This window comes from Pistacia vera, unplaced genomic scaffold (genome assembly GCF_008641045.1).
Source record: "Pistacia vera cultivar Batoury unplaced genomic scaffold, PisVer_v2 Contig400, whole genome shotgun sequence".
NCBI lineage: Eukaryota > Viridiplantae > Streptophyta > Magnoliopsida > Sapindales > Anacardiaceae > Pistacia > Pistacia vera.
Window position 1 is genome coordinate 1,157,029 of NW_022196225.1, and position 17,830 is coordinate 1,174,858.

At 34.8% G+C, this 17,830-nt stretch overlaps 3 protein-coding genes across 3 annotated transcripts; all 3 read left to right on the forward strand.

Annotated features, from left to right (window-relative positions):
• Window positions 1–506: 506 nt before the first annotated feature.
• On the forward strand, window positions 507–3,106 carry LOC116141873 (rac-like GTP-binding protein 5). The gene is made up of 7 exons (XM_031427344.1): window positions 507–935; window positions 1,235–1,322; window positions 1,406–1,515; window positions 1,621–1,684; window positions 2,256–2,320; window positions 2,426–2,491; window positions 2,585–3,106. Exons 1-7 carry the CDS (start codon window positions 837–839, stop codon window positions 2,684–2,686), a joined length of 594 nt encoding a protein of 197 aa, XP_031283204.1. The 5' UTR covers window positions 507–836; the 3' UTR covers window positions 2,687–3,106.
• A 2,467-nt stretch (window positions 3,107–5,573) lies between these two features.
• LOC116141832 (vacuolar protein sorting-associated protein 35B-like) lies at window positions 5,574–12,417 on the forward strand. The gene is given in 27 exon segments (XM_031427303.1): window positions 5,574–5,818; window positions 5,917–6,013; window positions 6,122–6,245; window positions 6,365–6,550; window positions 6,741–6,828; window positions 7,019–7,075; window positions 7,171–7,260; window positions 7,378–7,500; window positions 7,940–8,017; window positions 8,079–8,103; window positions 8,106–8,137; window positions 8,367–8,398; window positions 8,400–8,446; window positions 8,449–8,486; window positions 8,613–8,842; window positions 8,917–8,989; window positions 9,119–9,202; window positions 9,373–9,569; window positions 9,801–9,852; window positions 10,023–10,077; window positions 10,145–10,206; window positions 10,374–10,442; window positions 10,682–10,762; window positions 10,922–11,029; window positions 11,106–11,209; window positions 11,484–11,597; window positions 11,826–12,417. Coding segments are annotated over 27 exon segments (2,547 nt in total). The 5' UTR covers window positions 5,574–5,725; the 3' UTR covers window positions 12,034–12,417.
• Window positions 12,418–13,732: 1,315 nt separating this feature from the next.
• Window positions 13,733–17,785, forward strand: LOC116141870 (somatic embryogenesis receptor kinase 1-like). Its single transcript, XM_031427340.1, has 10 exons — window positions 13,733–14,272; window positions 14,349–14,422; window positions 14,499–14,620; window positions 14,705–14,775; window positions 14,869–15,777; window positions 15,894–16,142; window positions 16,226–16,386; window positions 16,660–16,887; window positions 16,993–17,142; window positions 17,308–17,785. The coding sequence occupies exons 1-10, from the start codon at window positions 14,110–14,112 to the stop codon at window positions 17,521–17,523; spliced, it is 2,343 nt and encodes a 780-aa protein (XP_031283200.1). The 5' UTR covers window positions 13,733–14,109; the 3' UTR covers window positions 17,524–17,785.
• Window positions 17,786–17,830: the final 45 nt, after the last annotated feature.

Genomic DNA, 17,830 nt, shown 5'->3' on the forward strand with positions numbered 1-17,830 from the left:
TGGCTGAGGGCTTGGCCAGCCGATTAAGTAATTCTTTTACGGTTAACCATTCCTGGTGTGAATACCAACAATACCCATAAAAAAGCTGAATTCCGAATTAAGGACACACTGTATTGTCGTTGGTACTTGGTAGGAAGGAGCCAAGAAATAAACGAAAGCACATGGAGGTGGCTTAGCCTAACCAAATTCTTGCCATGTGCTTACTCAAATTACAATCCAATCAGTTTATACTTTAAATTGCGTAATTAGCGGATTTCTTTCCGAATATTTTGTCAAAATCCATGATCATACTCACTCGGGCACGTCTGTTAAGATTCTATAATCATAATGGAATGAACCGCCGGGCACGTCGGTTAAGGGTCCATGTCTTTTTTTTTTTCATTTTTCATTTTTAAAAATGTTTAAAAATTGTGAAGAGGGAAATGAAAATAAATAACAAATGCTGTAAATGATGATAAGGATTCGTTGGATACGTAGCTGGCAAAAGGTTGGCTAGGTCAGCTAACATTTCAACCGCAAAGCAAATTGTTTTCTTTCTCTTTCTCTCATTGGCCCATTCTTTCCTTTTACTCTCTCTCTCTCTCACGCACACATTGTGTTTGTTTTGCCCATTCCCATTCCCTGTCGCTGTCTCTTCTATTAGGGTTCTTAGCTGGACTGCTCTCGTATCAATTCAAGTCTTTAATTCATTTTCTTGGTGTTTGGCTGAGGTTGGTGAAGAAAGTTATTCTTTCTTGATTAGACGGAATGAGCAAAATCTGAGGAAACAAAGGAGCACTCTCTATAGTGTATTTTGTCTGGAATTAAGTAACGGAGTAAGAGATCTGGTGGCGGAGATGAGCGCGTCCAGGTTCATTAAGTGCGTAACGGTCGGTGACGGCGCCGTCGGCAAAACCTGCATGTTAATTTCCTATACCAGCAACAGTTTTCCTACGGTCAGTTGCTAAACTTTTTGTTTTCTTCTTTGCTTTTTGATTCCGGCATTATTATGTATTTTGCGATATTAATTAGCATTAAATGCTAGATAGAACATTATTTCTTTTTGTATTATTCAAATTTGGTAATTTACCCCTAATTGGCGCTATGTATTAGAAACTGCAGCCAGTGATTTCTCTGTTAGGTGCTTAATTGAACTCTTGTTCGATAATAGTTCAGTGTTTTGCTTTTGATGGTTTAATTTTTGCTTTCTGTTTGCTTTCTGTTGACTTACTGCTGACCATGGGAAATATAACAGGACTATGTGCCAACTGTGTTTGACAATTTCAGTGCAAATGTAATTGTTGATGGCAGCACCGTCAACTTGGGATTATGGGATACAGCTGGTAATTTTCATGTCTAACTAATGAATTTTATCCAACAATAGAGCTTTTCCTGGCTTGGGTTTGAATTAAGCACTTTTGAACAGGTCAAGAGGATTACAACAGATTAAGACCGTTGAGTTACAGAGGTGCCGATGTCTTTATTCTTGCTTTCTCTCTTATTAGCAAGGCCAGCTATGAAAATGTTGCCAAGAAGGTGTTGAGTTGTTTATGACTTTTCTCTTGAGATGATAAATATGTTTGATGTAAGTTGTCTGCAAGTACATTTGCTGATAAATTGTTTGCTTGGTTTCTGTTTCAGTGGATTCCAGAATTGAGACACTATGCACCTGGTGTTCCAATTATCCTTGTTGGAACAAAGCTTGGTACGGTGTTCCAGAATTATAATCTTTATAAATGATTGTAACAAGCCTAGTGTTTCTTGATTGTGACTTCTTTTGACTTTTCTAGGTTTGTGTTTAAGGCAAAGAGTCTGTGCTATAGGATGAGTATCATTTTAGTTTTCAAATTAGACAATTGGCTAAATTTTCCCGTGCTGGTGTTTGATTGAGTGATTCTTGTTGCAACCAGAGATTTTATTCACAAATTTCTGGTTTTTTCCTATAGCATGTATGCTCAAAGGTTGAGAATAATAGGCTGTCAAGATAAATATTGTTAGCATGATTTGCATTAGTTCTTATATGCACTCATATTTGTGGCAGTTGCTAATGTCTTCGAAAAGACAAATTGTAATTTCAGTTTTAGCCTATATTCATATCGTTATGGCCATTCTCTACTTTACATGTACTAGGCTTTGATTGATATTGGAAAGTTCTTATCTCAGGACATCATTTTTTAACCTATCTTCTGTAGAAGTCTTTCTAATCAATGCTTCCGGACTATCTTTCTTTTCTCAAAAGTTTCCCTCAGCTTTTAGATGATTTTTGCCATTTGCAGATCTTCGAGACGATAGGCAGTTTTTTATTGATCATCCTGGTGCAGTGTCTATCACTACAGCTCAGGTAACTAGAACAATATCCTCAGATTAATGCTTCCTTTGGCATACACTTTTTCTTCCTCCCCTAAGACTTTTTCAAATTTTGGTCTGAATTTTCTTTTCACCAAAGGGAGAGGAACTGAAGAAACTGATTGGAGCCCCTGCCTACATTGAATGTAGCTCAAAGACACAACAGGTATGCAAAAAATCTCCATCATTTCTCACTTTTATATGAAGGGATCATGCTCTTGGCCCAGGTTTTGATGGGATTCATATGATGTAACTGCAGAATGTGAAGGCAGTTTTTGATGCAGCAATAAAGGTGGTGCTCCAGCCTCCAAAACAAAAGAAGAAGAAGAAGAAGTCTCAAAAGGCTTGCTCCATACTGTGATCGAGGAAAATCTAGGTCTGACAGAGGAGAGAAAATGACATGGCTACCTAGCCTTACTGCAGTGTTTCTTCATTGTACCTTTTTCCATTCCATTCCATGCCATGTCCCACCCAGAGGAAGCTGCAAGCCGTGGTGTATAATCTGACTGACAATATAGGGATTTCTGAGGAAGCATCAGATGGTTTGTTTCTCAATTTTTACTTGTTAGGTGTGATGTGTATTTAGTGAGTAAGCATTCCCCTTGTTAACGTGCACACCTCTTTTGCTTTTCATGTTTGTACTTGTCGCTTGTATGAATCAGTTGTGAGGAAGATCCCAATTATGAAACAAATTTCTCCTTTTTTTAACAAATACCATTAATATGTCTCCTTCTTACCTATGTAATATCGAGTTTATTCGTAATCAACTTCTTTGTTTTAATTGGTTTGCATTTAATTCAGTTGTTCCCTTATCATTGAACCCATGATTGTTCTTGTTTAATATTTTATCATACTGTTACTTGTTTGGTAATGTTTGATCGTAATATTATTCACAAAATAATATATATATATATATATATATATATATTCCAACTTTACATTAATGTGTTAGTTAATTTAGCATAGTTTTAATATTTATAATTTAATCACATCATCTCACCATCTACTGCATTACTCAATATGAAAAATTAGGACACTAAACCAACTCCCTTTGTGGCCGGATGGTAGACATTGGATTTGGCTTGTTAGTAGACCTAGAGATTGTATTTGATTGATCAGGAGTGTTGTCATCTATTATATTTGTAACTTATTCAATTTATTGAGTTTGTAGGATATTTAATAGGTTTTGAGAATTAAGCGGGTTTGGTGTGTCTCCAGTTCCACTTGAAATGGACCTTAAGGAAAGCGAGGGCCCAAAAACAATAAAAAAAAAAAAAGGGATATTAGTACTTGAGGTGGGAATTAGGCTTGGAAGTTTAGCCTAAAAAACCGGTCCTAGGATCGGATCAAGCCCAAGGGAGGAGAGCTCAGGCCTAGGGCCGGTCCGTCCTCCAAGGCTTGGCCCAAACTCCCTTCTTAATTTCCTTCTAACCGCTGTAAAATATCTAAAATCCCCCTATTTAATATGAAATTGACAATAAATATAGGGGGTCAAATAAATTTTACAAGAAAAAATTTCCAAAGGCCTATGACCAGTCCTAGAGACCGGTCTAGGCCCCGAGAACTGGTCCCTAATTATTTGGGTCTGGGCCTTTCCCACCTCTAAATTTAGTATGATATTATTTTTTATTTATAGCTTAATTTTTATTGTTAGCGTAATTATTTTAATTTCAGAACTCTTTGTACCAACCTAAAAGATTCAAGTAATTGATTTAATTAGCACGTACTCACCTATGAATCTAACATTATCAAATTTTTCAGAATATGTTTATAAATAAAATAAAAATATGAATTAAAGGTATTTAAAATGAATAATACTATACCAATAACCATCTCTTACAAACTTTTTTGGGTGGCTCGCAATTAGTCAGTTTACAATGGATCCCACATGGATCCTGTATAGGTCCTATTAATTAATTACAAATTGACCAATTACAAGTTGTCACGTCAAAATTATGAGATAAAGTTTATAAGAGAGGTTTGTTGGTGTAATATTACACATTTAAAACAATGTTAAATAGATCTAACTAGTAATTTCTATATAATAAACACAACTGGTTTTAATGTTGTAGAACAACTAAATACATATACAGTTTATTTTATGTTTTAAAAATTGAAATTAAAAAAAAAAAAAAAACTCTTAATCAACTAGACTCAATAATCACCATCTTCAATCAAAGTGATGACCTATTTTCCTTTAGGAAGAGGCTCTAATACCATGTTAGGACATCTTTAACCCAACACCATTTTGGTGTAAAATACTAAAATGACGTGGAAATTTTACTTCAACCCAACACTCACAGTCACACCAAATTGGTGTGAATGAATAGCATCACACTAAATTTGGTGTAACACTATCCATCAACTACAAAATATATTTTATTTTCTTATTTTTGTTATTTATTTATTTTTAATTTGTATTTAAGTTAATTTGATTATTATTTATAATAATAAATTCATTTCTCTAGTTGTTAATATATAGTTCGTGTAATTATAATTTATAATATAATAGATTAATAATATATATCTAATTACTTATCTCCTGTTTATTTTAATATTACGATAGAATTATATCAAAGAGGAGTCCTTGTTATTAACCCTGATTAAGACCATCTCCAACCACAAATACCAAATTGGTGTGGTTTTTGGTGTATTTTACTATTGCATTTTCAATCCATTGCACCAAATATTACGCCAAAAAGAATATTCTTTAAAATATTATTTTCTTTTTATTTCTATTAATAATCAATAATTAATTTATTTCACTAATTATTTTTGTATATATTAATTAAATATTGAGAATGATATTTTGATTAAATAATAATAACTTTGAAAATTATACTAATTTAATAAAATTAGACATTTATTTAATACAATAACCATTACATTTAATATAAAAAAATTATATCGAATATAAAATGCAACCAAAAAAAAAAAAAACAACAGTAACACAAAAGTAAAATTTCATATTGTTATTTTAATTTATGTTGTATTTTCTTTTAATTTTAGTGTTGTTAAATTAATGTTAATCTATTTTGAATTATTATAGTTTAATATTTGCATTGAATAAAATTTTGTTTTTAATTTTCCATCATTTTTTGGATTATATTGTCATTTTTTAAAATATTAAGGGGAATTTTGTTAATTAATTAAACTTATTATTTTATTTCATATTTGTTTAATTAATTAAATTGGACATGCAACCTGTGAGTCATCATTCGCTACATATACTGAAACATTGGTAAAGTTTGACATGGTTGATGGTAGACTCACAGCCAAATCAAAAACGGACGTTATGTTTTGTGTCGCTGCTTACTTGTCATTCTACTGACAAAAAGGAAACGAAAATTTGGTGAACCTTCCTCAAGGTCGTTAACTTGCTATCGAGTTAGAGAGTGAAATGATGTTGAACGTATGTGAAGATGAAGAGAAATGGCTGGCCGAAGGGATCGCTAGCGTTCAACATAACGCCTTTTACATGCATCGCGCTTTGGTACTTCCTTTTAATCCTAAATTCTGACAAACCCTAGCTTTCCTTTCCATTAACGATCTATCAAATTCTAATTCCTTATTTGGTTATTGTAATCTCAGGACTCCAACAATCTCAGAGAAGCTCTTAAATATTCAGCTCAGATGCTCTCGGAACTTCGGACTTCCAAACTTTCTCCTCACAAATACTACGAACTCTGTATACTCTTCTCTTGCCATTAAATTAAATCTTGATTTTGATTTGATATGATTTATGTTATAATTCATTGGTTGTAATAATATTTTAAATATTATTATTATTTTGAAGATATGCGAGCTTTCGATGAATTGAGGAAGCTGGAGATGTTTTTCAAAGATGAAAGCAGGCATGGTGTATCAATTGTTGATCTGTATGAGCTTGTTCAACACGCTGGCAATATACTGCCCAGACTGTAAGTCATAATCACTCGAGTCATGTTTCATTTTTTTTTTAAATTATTCCAATAGTTTTAAATATACTCCATTAACGGTTATTTCAGTTTACACGAGTTTGATGTTGTTGATGAACCAGGTATCTCCTGTGTACTGTTGGGTCTGTGTACATTAAATCTAATGAGGCTCCTGCCAAGGATGTCCTAAAAGATCTTGTGGAAATGTGTCGGGGTGTTCAACATCCAATTCGTGGTCTCTTTTTGAGGAGTTACCTTGCTCAAGTCAGCAGAGATAAATTACCTGATATTGGTTCTGAGTATGAAGGGTAAGAAGATTATTTGGTTAAACGTGTTCCCTATTGTTTTGAATGTAAAGTTGATTTCAATCAAGTTAATTTGACTGCTTTAAGGTAACATGTTTGGCTCCATTGTGGAAGTTTGTATTATAATGCTAGTTGCAAGTAGTATATTGGAAACAACTACTGCTAATTCAAACACGGCACTGTCTTTCTGCAGAGATGCTGACACTGTGACGGATGCTGTAGAATTTGTGCTACAGAATTTCACTGAGATGAATAAACTTTGGGTTCGAATGCAGCATCAGGTTTTTTGAACATCTGTAAACTCATACTATGTTAGGACATGCATGGCACCACAGTACTTGCATGCCATAGAAATAGAAATCAATCATGAGAGCATGATTTTTGGCCATGCAGGTGTTATGGTGCTTGTGAATCATTCATACTCTTTGGTGATGCTGAGTTGAGGCCTTCAATTGGGCTTTCTGGTCGCAGGGACCTGGTCGAGTGAGGGAGAAGCGGGAGAAGGAAAGGAGCGAACTTCGTGATCTTGTAATGTCGAGTGAACCTATCATTGGATGAAACAGTGCATGTGTATGGAATTCTTCTGTACTGAAGTTAAACTTCTGTATCTGATTTTTTGTTAGGTAGGGAAAAATCTTCATGTTCTGAGTCAGATTGAAGGTGTGGACCTTGAGATGTACAAAGACAATGTTCTTCCCAGAGTCTTAGAACAGGTTGAGTGATACATTTCTTTTTCACAGCAAGTTATGCTGCTCTAATTTAGAGAAATGTGATATTGTAAAATGCTCTTTTCATATCTTTCTAATATGTATCTGAATTGACTTGGGCAGGTTGTGAACTGTAAAGATGAACTTGCTCAATATTATCTGATGGATTGCATAATCCAGGTCTTCCCTGACGAGTACCACTTGCAGACCCTTGAGACACTGTTGGGTGCTTGCCCTCAGCTTCAGGTATTTTTCATGGCTTACAGTATTTTGGATTAAGAAGAGGGGAGGGGTTGTCTGTAATCATCCTATGCTGCATGTACTAGGTGGGCACCTTGCCAGCCCATGATACTAATGCATTAGGGAATTTCTGATCCCCGATTCCATGAACAAAGTTTTCCGTGTCCTACATTGCCATATGTGCTTTATATGATCACAACAATGTGGAAATTGCACATGATTCATATAACATGCCATATGCTAAAATAGTTTTAATTTCTGATTTGTCCTCAGCCTAGAATGATGGGGATGCAACTCTTGATGAGAATTATACAATTAAATGTTGTTGTGTGTATGTTAAATCATATATACAGAATGGATTCTCCTTTCTCTCTAGTTGGGGTCAATTTGATTAACTAAAGTTCATACTGACCTTTTCTTTTTTATGTTTTTTTTTTATTCTCAGCCAACAGTTGACATCAAGACAGTGCTATCTCGACTAATGGATAGGTTGTCAAATTATGCTGCTTCAAGTACAATGTGAGTATCTATATGCTTTTTTGCATGTTATGCTGTCACAATGTTGGATTATGATTTTCCTTCAGGTGTTACCTGAGTTTCTGCAAGTAGAAGTTTTGCTAAGTTGAGCAATGCCATTGGCAAGGTAAATGGTGTTCCATGTGGTTGCAAATTCACTTTGAAATTCTTGCAAGTGCATTTTTTTTTTTTTTTAATATCATATTGGAGAGGTGTGATTCAATTTTGTGACAATGGCTCACCTTTTTTTGCTTATTCATTTTTTTTGGGTGGGTGAGTGTAGAAACTTGTTGTATGCTCAAGTTGGAGCATGAGTTATTCTTTACGGATCTTTTATAGCAGTGTTTGAATGGCAGGTGATAGAAGCACAGGTTGACATGCTATTCTTGGAGCTGTAACTTGTATGTCTCTCTTCTTACATTTACGCTTCGTGTTCACCTGATCGGCTTGATTATGTTGACCAAGTGGCTGAGTATGTTTCATTTCAAATGTTATAAATGTAGTTGACATAGATTGAATCTATACAATCTCATTTACATAGGGTTTTGTACACATATTCCTGAGGCTTTGATTGTTCTTTATTATGGTAAATGATCTGACAGGGAGCATGTGTTAAGAAGCTATCCAGCATACCAAAGCTTGAAGACAGCAGAGCGACGAAACAACATTTAAGTGCTCCACTGGAAAAATACAATGATATTGTTTCTACATTGACTCTTTCTAATTATCCCAGAGTTATGGACCACCTTGATAATGGAACAAACAAAGTCATGGCAATGGTTATTATTCAGAGCATTATGAAAAATAGCACTTGCATCTCAACTGATGAGAAGGTATACTTCTTCTTTATTTGTTTACTGATATTATGCTGTTTCTGTTTAGAATATGCTTAATATGTTCATTGTTGGTTGAGGTGCTGTTCGAATTAATAAAAGGGCTCATTAAAGACGTTGATGAAACTGCAGAGGATGAGTTGCATATTGAAAGCTTTACTCCATTGGCCACTTTCTTGTAATCTAATGATTTAAATTTTGTATGTTACACCTTGTTATTGGATTTAATATTTGTCGCTTTATGGGGGCACTTATGTCTTTCCCAATAGCTTGACGAGGAGGATTTCAAGGAGGAACATAATTCTGTTGCTTGCCTCATACACATGCTTTATAATGATGACTCGGAGGAAATGTTAAAGGTAAGAGAATGTTTTCTGCATTTGTAACATTTAGTGCTAATGCTAGTATCCATCTTTTGCTTGGAGACATTTGGATTTTTTTAGCTTGTATTTCCTGTGTGGCTTAGTTATTTTTCAGCTATGATAGGTGAAAAATTAATACTCTTGCATTTTATTATGCTACTGTTCAGATTATATGCACTGTGAGGAAACATATCATGACTGGGGGACCAAAACGACTACCATTTACAGTTCCTCCTCCTGTGTTCTCTGCACTTAGGGTAACTTTCTTTCATTACTTGATTGTCACAATACTATTTCATTGTATCTTTAGAAAATCTGAATATGGGATATTCATTTTTGCAAATTATAGGATATTGATTCAGGAGTTAGGACAAGAATAGAATTTGCCATGATGTCATATTTATCGTTATGTTGTGTATCTACTTCTGATGGTAAACTTAAAAAAGACAGACATTTCAGTTGTGGTTAGTATTAATTCTGAATTATCAAACAAGCATCACTAATTAAGGGAAACTTGATGCACTTACTATTACAATAAAATATGTATTTCTCATGACCATTTTTTGTGCCTATGTTGACAATATTTCATTAACAGGGCTTTAGGTTTTTCTGCTGGAACTGTTATCATAGTATGTTCTGTTATCATAGTATGCTTGTGAAGTTGGAGATTTAAACATGTTCTTTTCCTCTTTGTTCTGCATTAAATATTTGAGGTACTTTTGTCTTGATCTTTTCTTGAATTTACAATATATATGTGTTGTCATCTTTGAGAATATACATGGGAATTGAAGATTCTTTTGTAGTAATGGTTTTGTAGGTTGTGAAAATGCAAGAGTACTTTTTAGGTAAAGAACAATTTGGAATAGAAAATGGTATGCATGATGGTTTTTGTTGTTAGAATTTTTTGAATGATTGGAAGGTATTAACTATTGCTCATAGTTAATTTTCCAANAGAAGAAGAACCCGCAACACCAAAAAAAATATTTCAGATCTTGAGTCAGGTTATTGTTTAATAATTTTATATTTTCTGTTGAGAAGTGAAACCAATCTTCAGTGTTCTTAGACCAGTCTGATATTCTACTGTGAATTAAAATCTGTTAAGAACGACATTATTTTTTTTTTCAAATTATTTGGACTTGTCATGATCATACTTTTGGCTTAATTTCAGACTATTGAGGCTCTTTCTTCTGTTCCATCTCCTGAACTGGCATTGAGATTGTACTTGCAATGTGCTGAGGTAAGTTTTTACTGATTGATATCTGCATGGATACTTAGTATGTACTTGAAAGGTGTAGCTTTTTACATCGCGTAACTTTGTGAAGAACAATTTCCAGCATACAGTGTAAGGTTGTGCAAGCCTCAGTACTAGTGTATTATTTATTTGATGACTATGCTATTAGAAAAGAGATTTCAAGTATTTCTGTGGAGTAACTTACTGATTTTAACCTCCAATCATTTTGGTCTATCGACAATCAGGCTGCTGGCGACTGTGATCTTGAGGCTGCTGCCTATGAATTTTTCACTCAGGCATTTATATTATATGAAGAAGAAATTGCGGTAATTGCTCATCGATTAACTTACTGTGATTAAATTATCTTGTAGTTTACCAAAAAAACAAAATGAAAGTCTCTGTAGTTGTCATGATCAATGAACTGTGATGTGGGTCACATTCTGCCCAGGTCAGAATGTTAACATGATCTATGGCCTTGCTTATAGGACTCCAAAGCCCAGGTCACTGCGATACATCTGATAATTGGATCTCTTCAGAGGATGAATGTCTTTGGTGTTGAGAATCGGGACACTCTGACGCACAAGGCTACGGGGGTAAATATTTGGATATAATCTGATTATTGTGCCACTTTTTATCCCAGAATCATTTTAACATGTTATCTTTGGTCAGTATTCAGCAAGGTTATTAAAGAAGCCTGATCAATGTAGAGCAGTTTATGCATGTTCACATCTCTTTTGGGTTGATGATCAAGATGGCCTTAAAGACGGAGAAAGGTGCACAGCCTGATAATTATTATCAAAACTGTTTCATGGTCTGGTTTGAGTTCATGCATCATTTTGTTTGCATATTTTTTATGCATGTAACTTTCTGTAAGTTGGGTGGTGCTGCAAGAAACTGTCCGTCCCCATTTTGGTTTCAATTATTGTCATACTTCAGTCTGTTTCTAATGATATTGGGGTCATGTTTCTTGGTGTTGTAACTTACAGCTTCCGTTGATTGTAAGAGATTATGAAAGAGAACCTGACTGTTATTGTTTCCATGATATAGGGTCCTGCTTTGCCTAAAGCGTGCCTTGAGGATTGCAAATGCTGCTCAACAAATGGCCAATGTTGCACGTGGTAGCAGTGGGCCTGTCATACTCTTTGTTGAAATACTGAACAAGTCAGTAGCTTTGAGTTTTACAAAATTCAATTCGTCATGACATACACCCTTCGCTTTGACATTTATTTTTTGGGTAACTGTTAACCTTTCGATTGACCCAATAAGGACAGTCATACACTCCCCATCCACGTTTTTTGGGTTCAACCCCAACAGAAAGACATACCACTTAAATCGAATGGCGTGGTTTTTGGCTTGAAAGTTCTAATAAAGTGGCTGATAATGTTTCAGGTATCTGTACTTTTTCGAGAAAGGAAATTCACAGATCACAAGTGCAGCAATCCAAAGCCTGGTTGAATTGATCCGTACTGAAATGCAAAGTGACTCAACTCCAGATCCAGCTGCAAATGCTTTCTTTTCCAGTACATTGCGGTATATTGAATTCCAGAAGCATAAAGGTGGTATAATGGGTGAGAAATATGATTCCATCAAGGTGTGATTGACTAGAACATGCTAAAGCTGATCTCAACAAAGTAAATCCGAACTCCCTAAAATGCTTTCTTGATTCTTCTGTTAAATGTTTCCATTGTCACTGTTGCTTTCAGGACTATATAACTTAAAAACAAATGAAACTAAAACGTGACAACTTTTTAATTCTGCAACTTGATCCATGTAAAACCTTTTCTTTGGTGCTACATCATGGTGTTTGCTCTCTACCAAGGATGGGATAAAGTACTTTAAATTTCTTTCTTTTTTCATATTGACAAAGGGTTTAAAGTTTGTAAATGTGTGGACACATATTCATAATCAGCTTTATTGCGATGATGTTTCAGGACCTCGTGTACGTGTATAGTCTCAGTGGGATTTTGTATTGATCTTTTAACTGCCTTGATCTGCGCTATCGTCTCATTGACTTTGGATTGTGTAAGGCATTTTTAGGATCAGTGATACATGTTCTGATTGATAAGGCTGGCAATGACATAGATATTGTTACATTAGAGCAGTGGTTATAGCATGTGCTGTGATTAATTTCGATTATAGAAATCATACTCGTATCCCGACGTCTCGATTCATCATACCTGTTTATTATATCCTGAAGAGAGTTGAAGATTATAATTTTCTTGTGAGACTAATAGAAATGAACCTGCAAATGTGTTGTATAATTGACAGCAGATTATTCTTTCTCTCTTCTTCTTCCTTCTTTGTTGATTGTATTTTGTAAATTTAATGAAAACATTTAATTGCTGTATTTATCTCAGTAAAGGTTTATTGTGTTTGATAGTTCCATATGGTTTATTGGTTTTTGGTTTTATGGCAAGAGCATTTGCAGCAAGCATAGTATATACTAAGTTGGATTAAATTTATTTCTAAAATTTGGTTTGTCTGATTCTTAGCGTGCTATATGATTTGTTAATACAACGCAGGAATGAATTTCATATAAATATCTGTATTATTGGTTAATACCGCACGTATAGCTTAGGAATTCGTTGTTCAAATGCCAATTTGTATTGATCTTTTAGCTGCTTATTGACGAAGCATATTTATGAATTCAATAATTCAAATTCACGTCTTAAAGTTGCCAACTTTAGCGCATACGTGGTCATTATTATTAATTGTTTTTCCCAAGACATTTTCAGCCATAATAAATCACATTCAGAAGTTGGTAGTTTGTCCAATCAATTGACCTGTCGAAGGATAAGGATAGCAAGTTTGTGGCCGCCCCAATCCAACACTTCCATGATTAACATTCTGGCTTCAGGCGACCTAATATAAGGGGTCTTCTTCAAGGAGTTAAGCAAAAGAAGTACCAATTTCAACCTTCATTAATTAACTGTTACATAACAATACCTTTCAGAGAAAGTTTCCAGTACGTAAATTCCTTAAGAAATTTGCTTGTGAGGTCAACCTATTCATTAAGATCAGATAATTTAATTCTGTGACCAATAAGGCTTAGGAGTTAAGTTAACTATTAAAAGATGTAAACTCCAGCATTTGACTTGAGAAATCAGAACTATCCAGTTGAAATATTACACATCAAATTAAAAATGAAATGCGTCTTCTTCTTAGGTTTAAACCTCGTTTAATTGTAGTCACATTAGGTGTACTTATAATGTTGGCGGCTGTTCCTTAAACCCTTTATTTTAAGTTACGTTTGGTGGGTTAGATTGAAGCAAGAATAAACAATGGTCAAATATTCAAAACAATGAACATTCGTGTCTTTTCTTCTTTCTTTATCTTTGCATATTCAACTCATTTTAGTCGCTATAATTGAATATTTTCGTATGGTCAATTTTTAAATTTTTTAATCAACCATAGATTTTTCTGTGGATTAATTTTATATGTTCGAAACTTGTCTCTTCTACTTGGAGTTTGTCTTGCGGGGCAATGGTTAAATTCGTAATCGTCTAATGGAGGTATGAATGGAGAAGTAATTGAGAGCTCTAGTTGTTAAAGCATTCTTTATGATCAATTTATTTGACCAACATAAGACTATCTGCAAATCCACAAATTCGAAGAGGTACTTTGAAACTTAGAGATAATTTGAAACCAGGTAGCGTGATTCTAAGGGAAAGTAATGATTAAGAAGAGAATATCAGTAAAGAAGTGCAACAAGAAGAAGCAAGTGCTTTATAAAATTCTAAAAGGGAATCATGGTGCAGAATTTCCCAGCTTGGAACTAGTTGAAGTTGGAAAAATAAGAAATCATTTAGTCTCTGTTCACGTTTGTTCAGGCTCAGGTATGACTAGAATCCTATGCATATAATTAGTTTTAAGAAAGTTTTAAACTCTCATTCAATTTTTTTCCTTTTTCAGATTCTGCTTGGGTGGAGAATTCGGCTATAAAATATCATTCAGAAGTTTGCAGGGACTTTTCGATAATGAAAAAGGTTTGTTTCTGTCACCAATTTTTCATTCTGTTTGTCTACTGTAAATGAATGTGAAATTCTAATATTTTAAGTTCAGCTTACTCTTAAAGGTTCAACAATATCACGAGGGAGTTTAATCAAAAAAGTTTTAAAGAACTTGCCCAAACATTGTGCATCCACGGCAGTGATTGTGGGAACAGACCAGGAACACTCTCTCGGGTAAGTTCAGATAGAAGAACTCAACTTTTTAAGTGACGTCGTTTGAGGAGATTCCTCTCTAATTGGTTACAGAAAATCTTTCAGGAGTTCCATTGCCAGATGTTTCGCCAACAAATTACCGGCAACTACGGCCGTTTTTGTTTTGCAACTAAAAGGTTTTAGCTTTTAATAATTGCTATATGGAAACAAAAAAAAAAATTCTTTCAATTTTCTTATGAAAAGGTTTTTAAAATCTATTAAATTTTCAGGTTTCAGGTTAAATTCAAGGCCTGAGTTTTATCACAAGAAGGAAAATACGAGTTTAAGAGATGCAGAGGAACAGGTGTTTGAAAATACAGAATCCAATCAAATTCTGACCTCTGAAAACGTATCAAGATACTGTAGTGAGGAGTTTCATGATCAAAATTTTAATCTTGACCATGATTACATGGAGAAATTTGCTTTGACGTCAACTTCTCTTATACAAAAAGAGCAGCCAGATTTAATTCTGGGATGGCCTCTGCTTCGAAGAACCTGGCCTCCAACTAATGAAATTTTGAATGCAGTCGGGGATGGAAATATTTCTGAGGTTGAATGGGCTACGAGTCTATGCAGTCGATGTACTTCAGTTGTGCATGAGAATGATTTTAGTAATTTGGATGGGAATAAAACCAAAATTGATCTTAATAGAGAAATGAATAACGTTCTTGTTGAGGATGGCGAGACTGAAGGAAACATTCCACTTGGTATTAAGAATGTTGAAGATGATTCAACTGATGGCAGCAGGAGGTCAAGAGATGAGACATGTAGCCTTGTTCCTGGACACATTGTGGAGCCTTCTTCAAGTTCAGTTTCTTTACTTGTAACACATTTATCACAATCAAAACTCGGCTGGCCTCTTCTTCGAATATCAGCTCCTGTGACCTTAAACTCTTCAAAACAATCTGAAGATACTACACCAGCAAGTCCACAATACCAGACAAGTTTGGTTTCCTCTAATAGCGAAAATTCTTTTGAAAGGGAGATTATTTGTTCCAAGAATAAAGGTGATGAAAATCCTTTAACAACGTCAATGAAGCTGCCCAACGAGTCAGAGCTTTTCTCTGAATTAGTCTCATCCAATTGCAAGGAGTTCAGCATCGCTGAACTTAAAAAGGCAACTCGTCAATTCTCCTCAGGTTCTATAATCTTTCTTTTTAACTAATAATTTTAGTAAGGGCATAAAGGCACAAGCTATTAATCACTTTGACCAAGTTTTCTTTACATGATATTGATTTTTTTTTTTTGGTAATAGATAACTTGATTGGAGAGGGAGGGTGTAGCAATGTGTACAAAGGTTGTCTCTCAAGTGGCAAGCCGGTGGCAGTGAAAGTTCTAAAATCTTACAAGGAAGCTTGGGACGACTTCTCTTTGGAAGTAGACATCATCTCTTTATTAAAGCACCAAAATATAACACCTCTTATTGGTGTATGCACCGAGGACAACAATCTTATGTTGGTCTATGACTTCTTGCCCAAAGGGAGTTTGGAAGAAAGCCTTCATGGTAATCTTCTGCAGCCTTTTTGCAAGGTTTGCTTCTATATATAAGTTTGTTGCAATCCTAATGAATAATAATATATAACTCAGGTAATAATGAGAAATTTGTGCTGGCATGGGAGGTGAGGTTCAAAGTGGCTGTTGCAATTGCTGAGGCTCTAAATTACCTGCACAAGGAATGTTTGCATCCTGTTATTCACAGGGATGTAAAATCTTCTAACATCCTTCTCTCCAACGATTTTCAGCCACAGGTACCATGTTAAAAAAAAACAACTTAATAGGCCAATCGGCTACTCTTAATTAAGAATGAAACCTTGTATCTTTTCAGCCAAAGTTTTCCCCTTCTTTTTTTTTTTTTTTTATATGCAATTCCCAGAAAACCCTGTGTTTTTATCATAATATATAACGATCAATCACAAAAGCTCTTAGGAATTCTTTAGTAGATGCCATCATAATATTTGTATGACCAAAAGGTTTTTCCATAAGATTCATAGTGCTGATGCTCTACAAAATTCATATTACAGTTATCCGATTTCGGGCTTGCTGTATGGGGACCAACAGATTCAAATTACATGATACACAACGATGTGGTGGGGACTTTTGGATATATTGCTCCAGAATATTTCATGCACGGAAGAATCAGCGATAAAGTTGATGTGTATTCGTTTGGCGTTGTTCTTCTTGAACTGTTATCTGGAAGAAGACCAATTGGTTCCAAGAATCTCAAAGGACAAGAAAGTCTGGTCAAGTGGGTAAGAAAATTTCTTTTATCAACATTAAAAGTTCTCTCTTTACTGACCAAGAACTCTGCAATTATGAAGGCCTTTGATGCAAAACCAAACTTTGTTATAATACAGGCGAAACCAATATTAGAAAGTGGGGATGTAGAAGCATTAATGGATCCAAATTTAGATGATGACTTTGACATTGCTCAAATGCAAAGATTGGCTCTTGTGGCAAACCTCTGCATTAATCAATCTGCTCAACTTCGTCCAAAAGCGAGTCAGGTACTAGTATGTGATCTTGCAATTGTTATTCCCTGAATGATGAGACTAAATGACTAGGATCTTGAATGATCCTACGCCACTCGTATGAGAACATGTCATTGATTCAGTTATATTGGCATTCAAGTTATAGCTGATAAGAGATCTTTAATTTTGGTGTCGTTCTAGATTCTGGAACTGTTAAGAGGGCAGCAGGATGCAAAGGAGTGGCTTAACTCACAGGTTGATGAAACGCAGGAGGATGATGAACTTCTTCTAGAATTTGGGGGGAAGCCTCATTTGGATTTCTCATATTTAGTCACGGATGATGCCGCATCACTAAGTAGTGTCGATGCTACATTACTTGGTAGTACAAAACAACAACGACGTTTCAAGTTTGACTGATTACTTGGAAGAACCGCAAGACTGAGCCAACAGCAAACAACTCCGCATGGACATATCAACAAGCAGAATACACTAACCAACACATGAATTTAGGCCAAAACGTTTTGTTCTTTTTACTTTTGACATCTTTTCGGTAGCTGAACAATTATTTTTCTACTGTAAATCAGTGAATAAGACAAATTCAATTTGTAATATAATTGCAATGCAAGTATGCAACGTGCTAATTTCAATCAAATAGCCGCCCACCAAAACCAACATAATAACCCACATGGTCAGAACCGCAACTCAAGAGAACAAAAATTTCTTG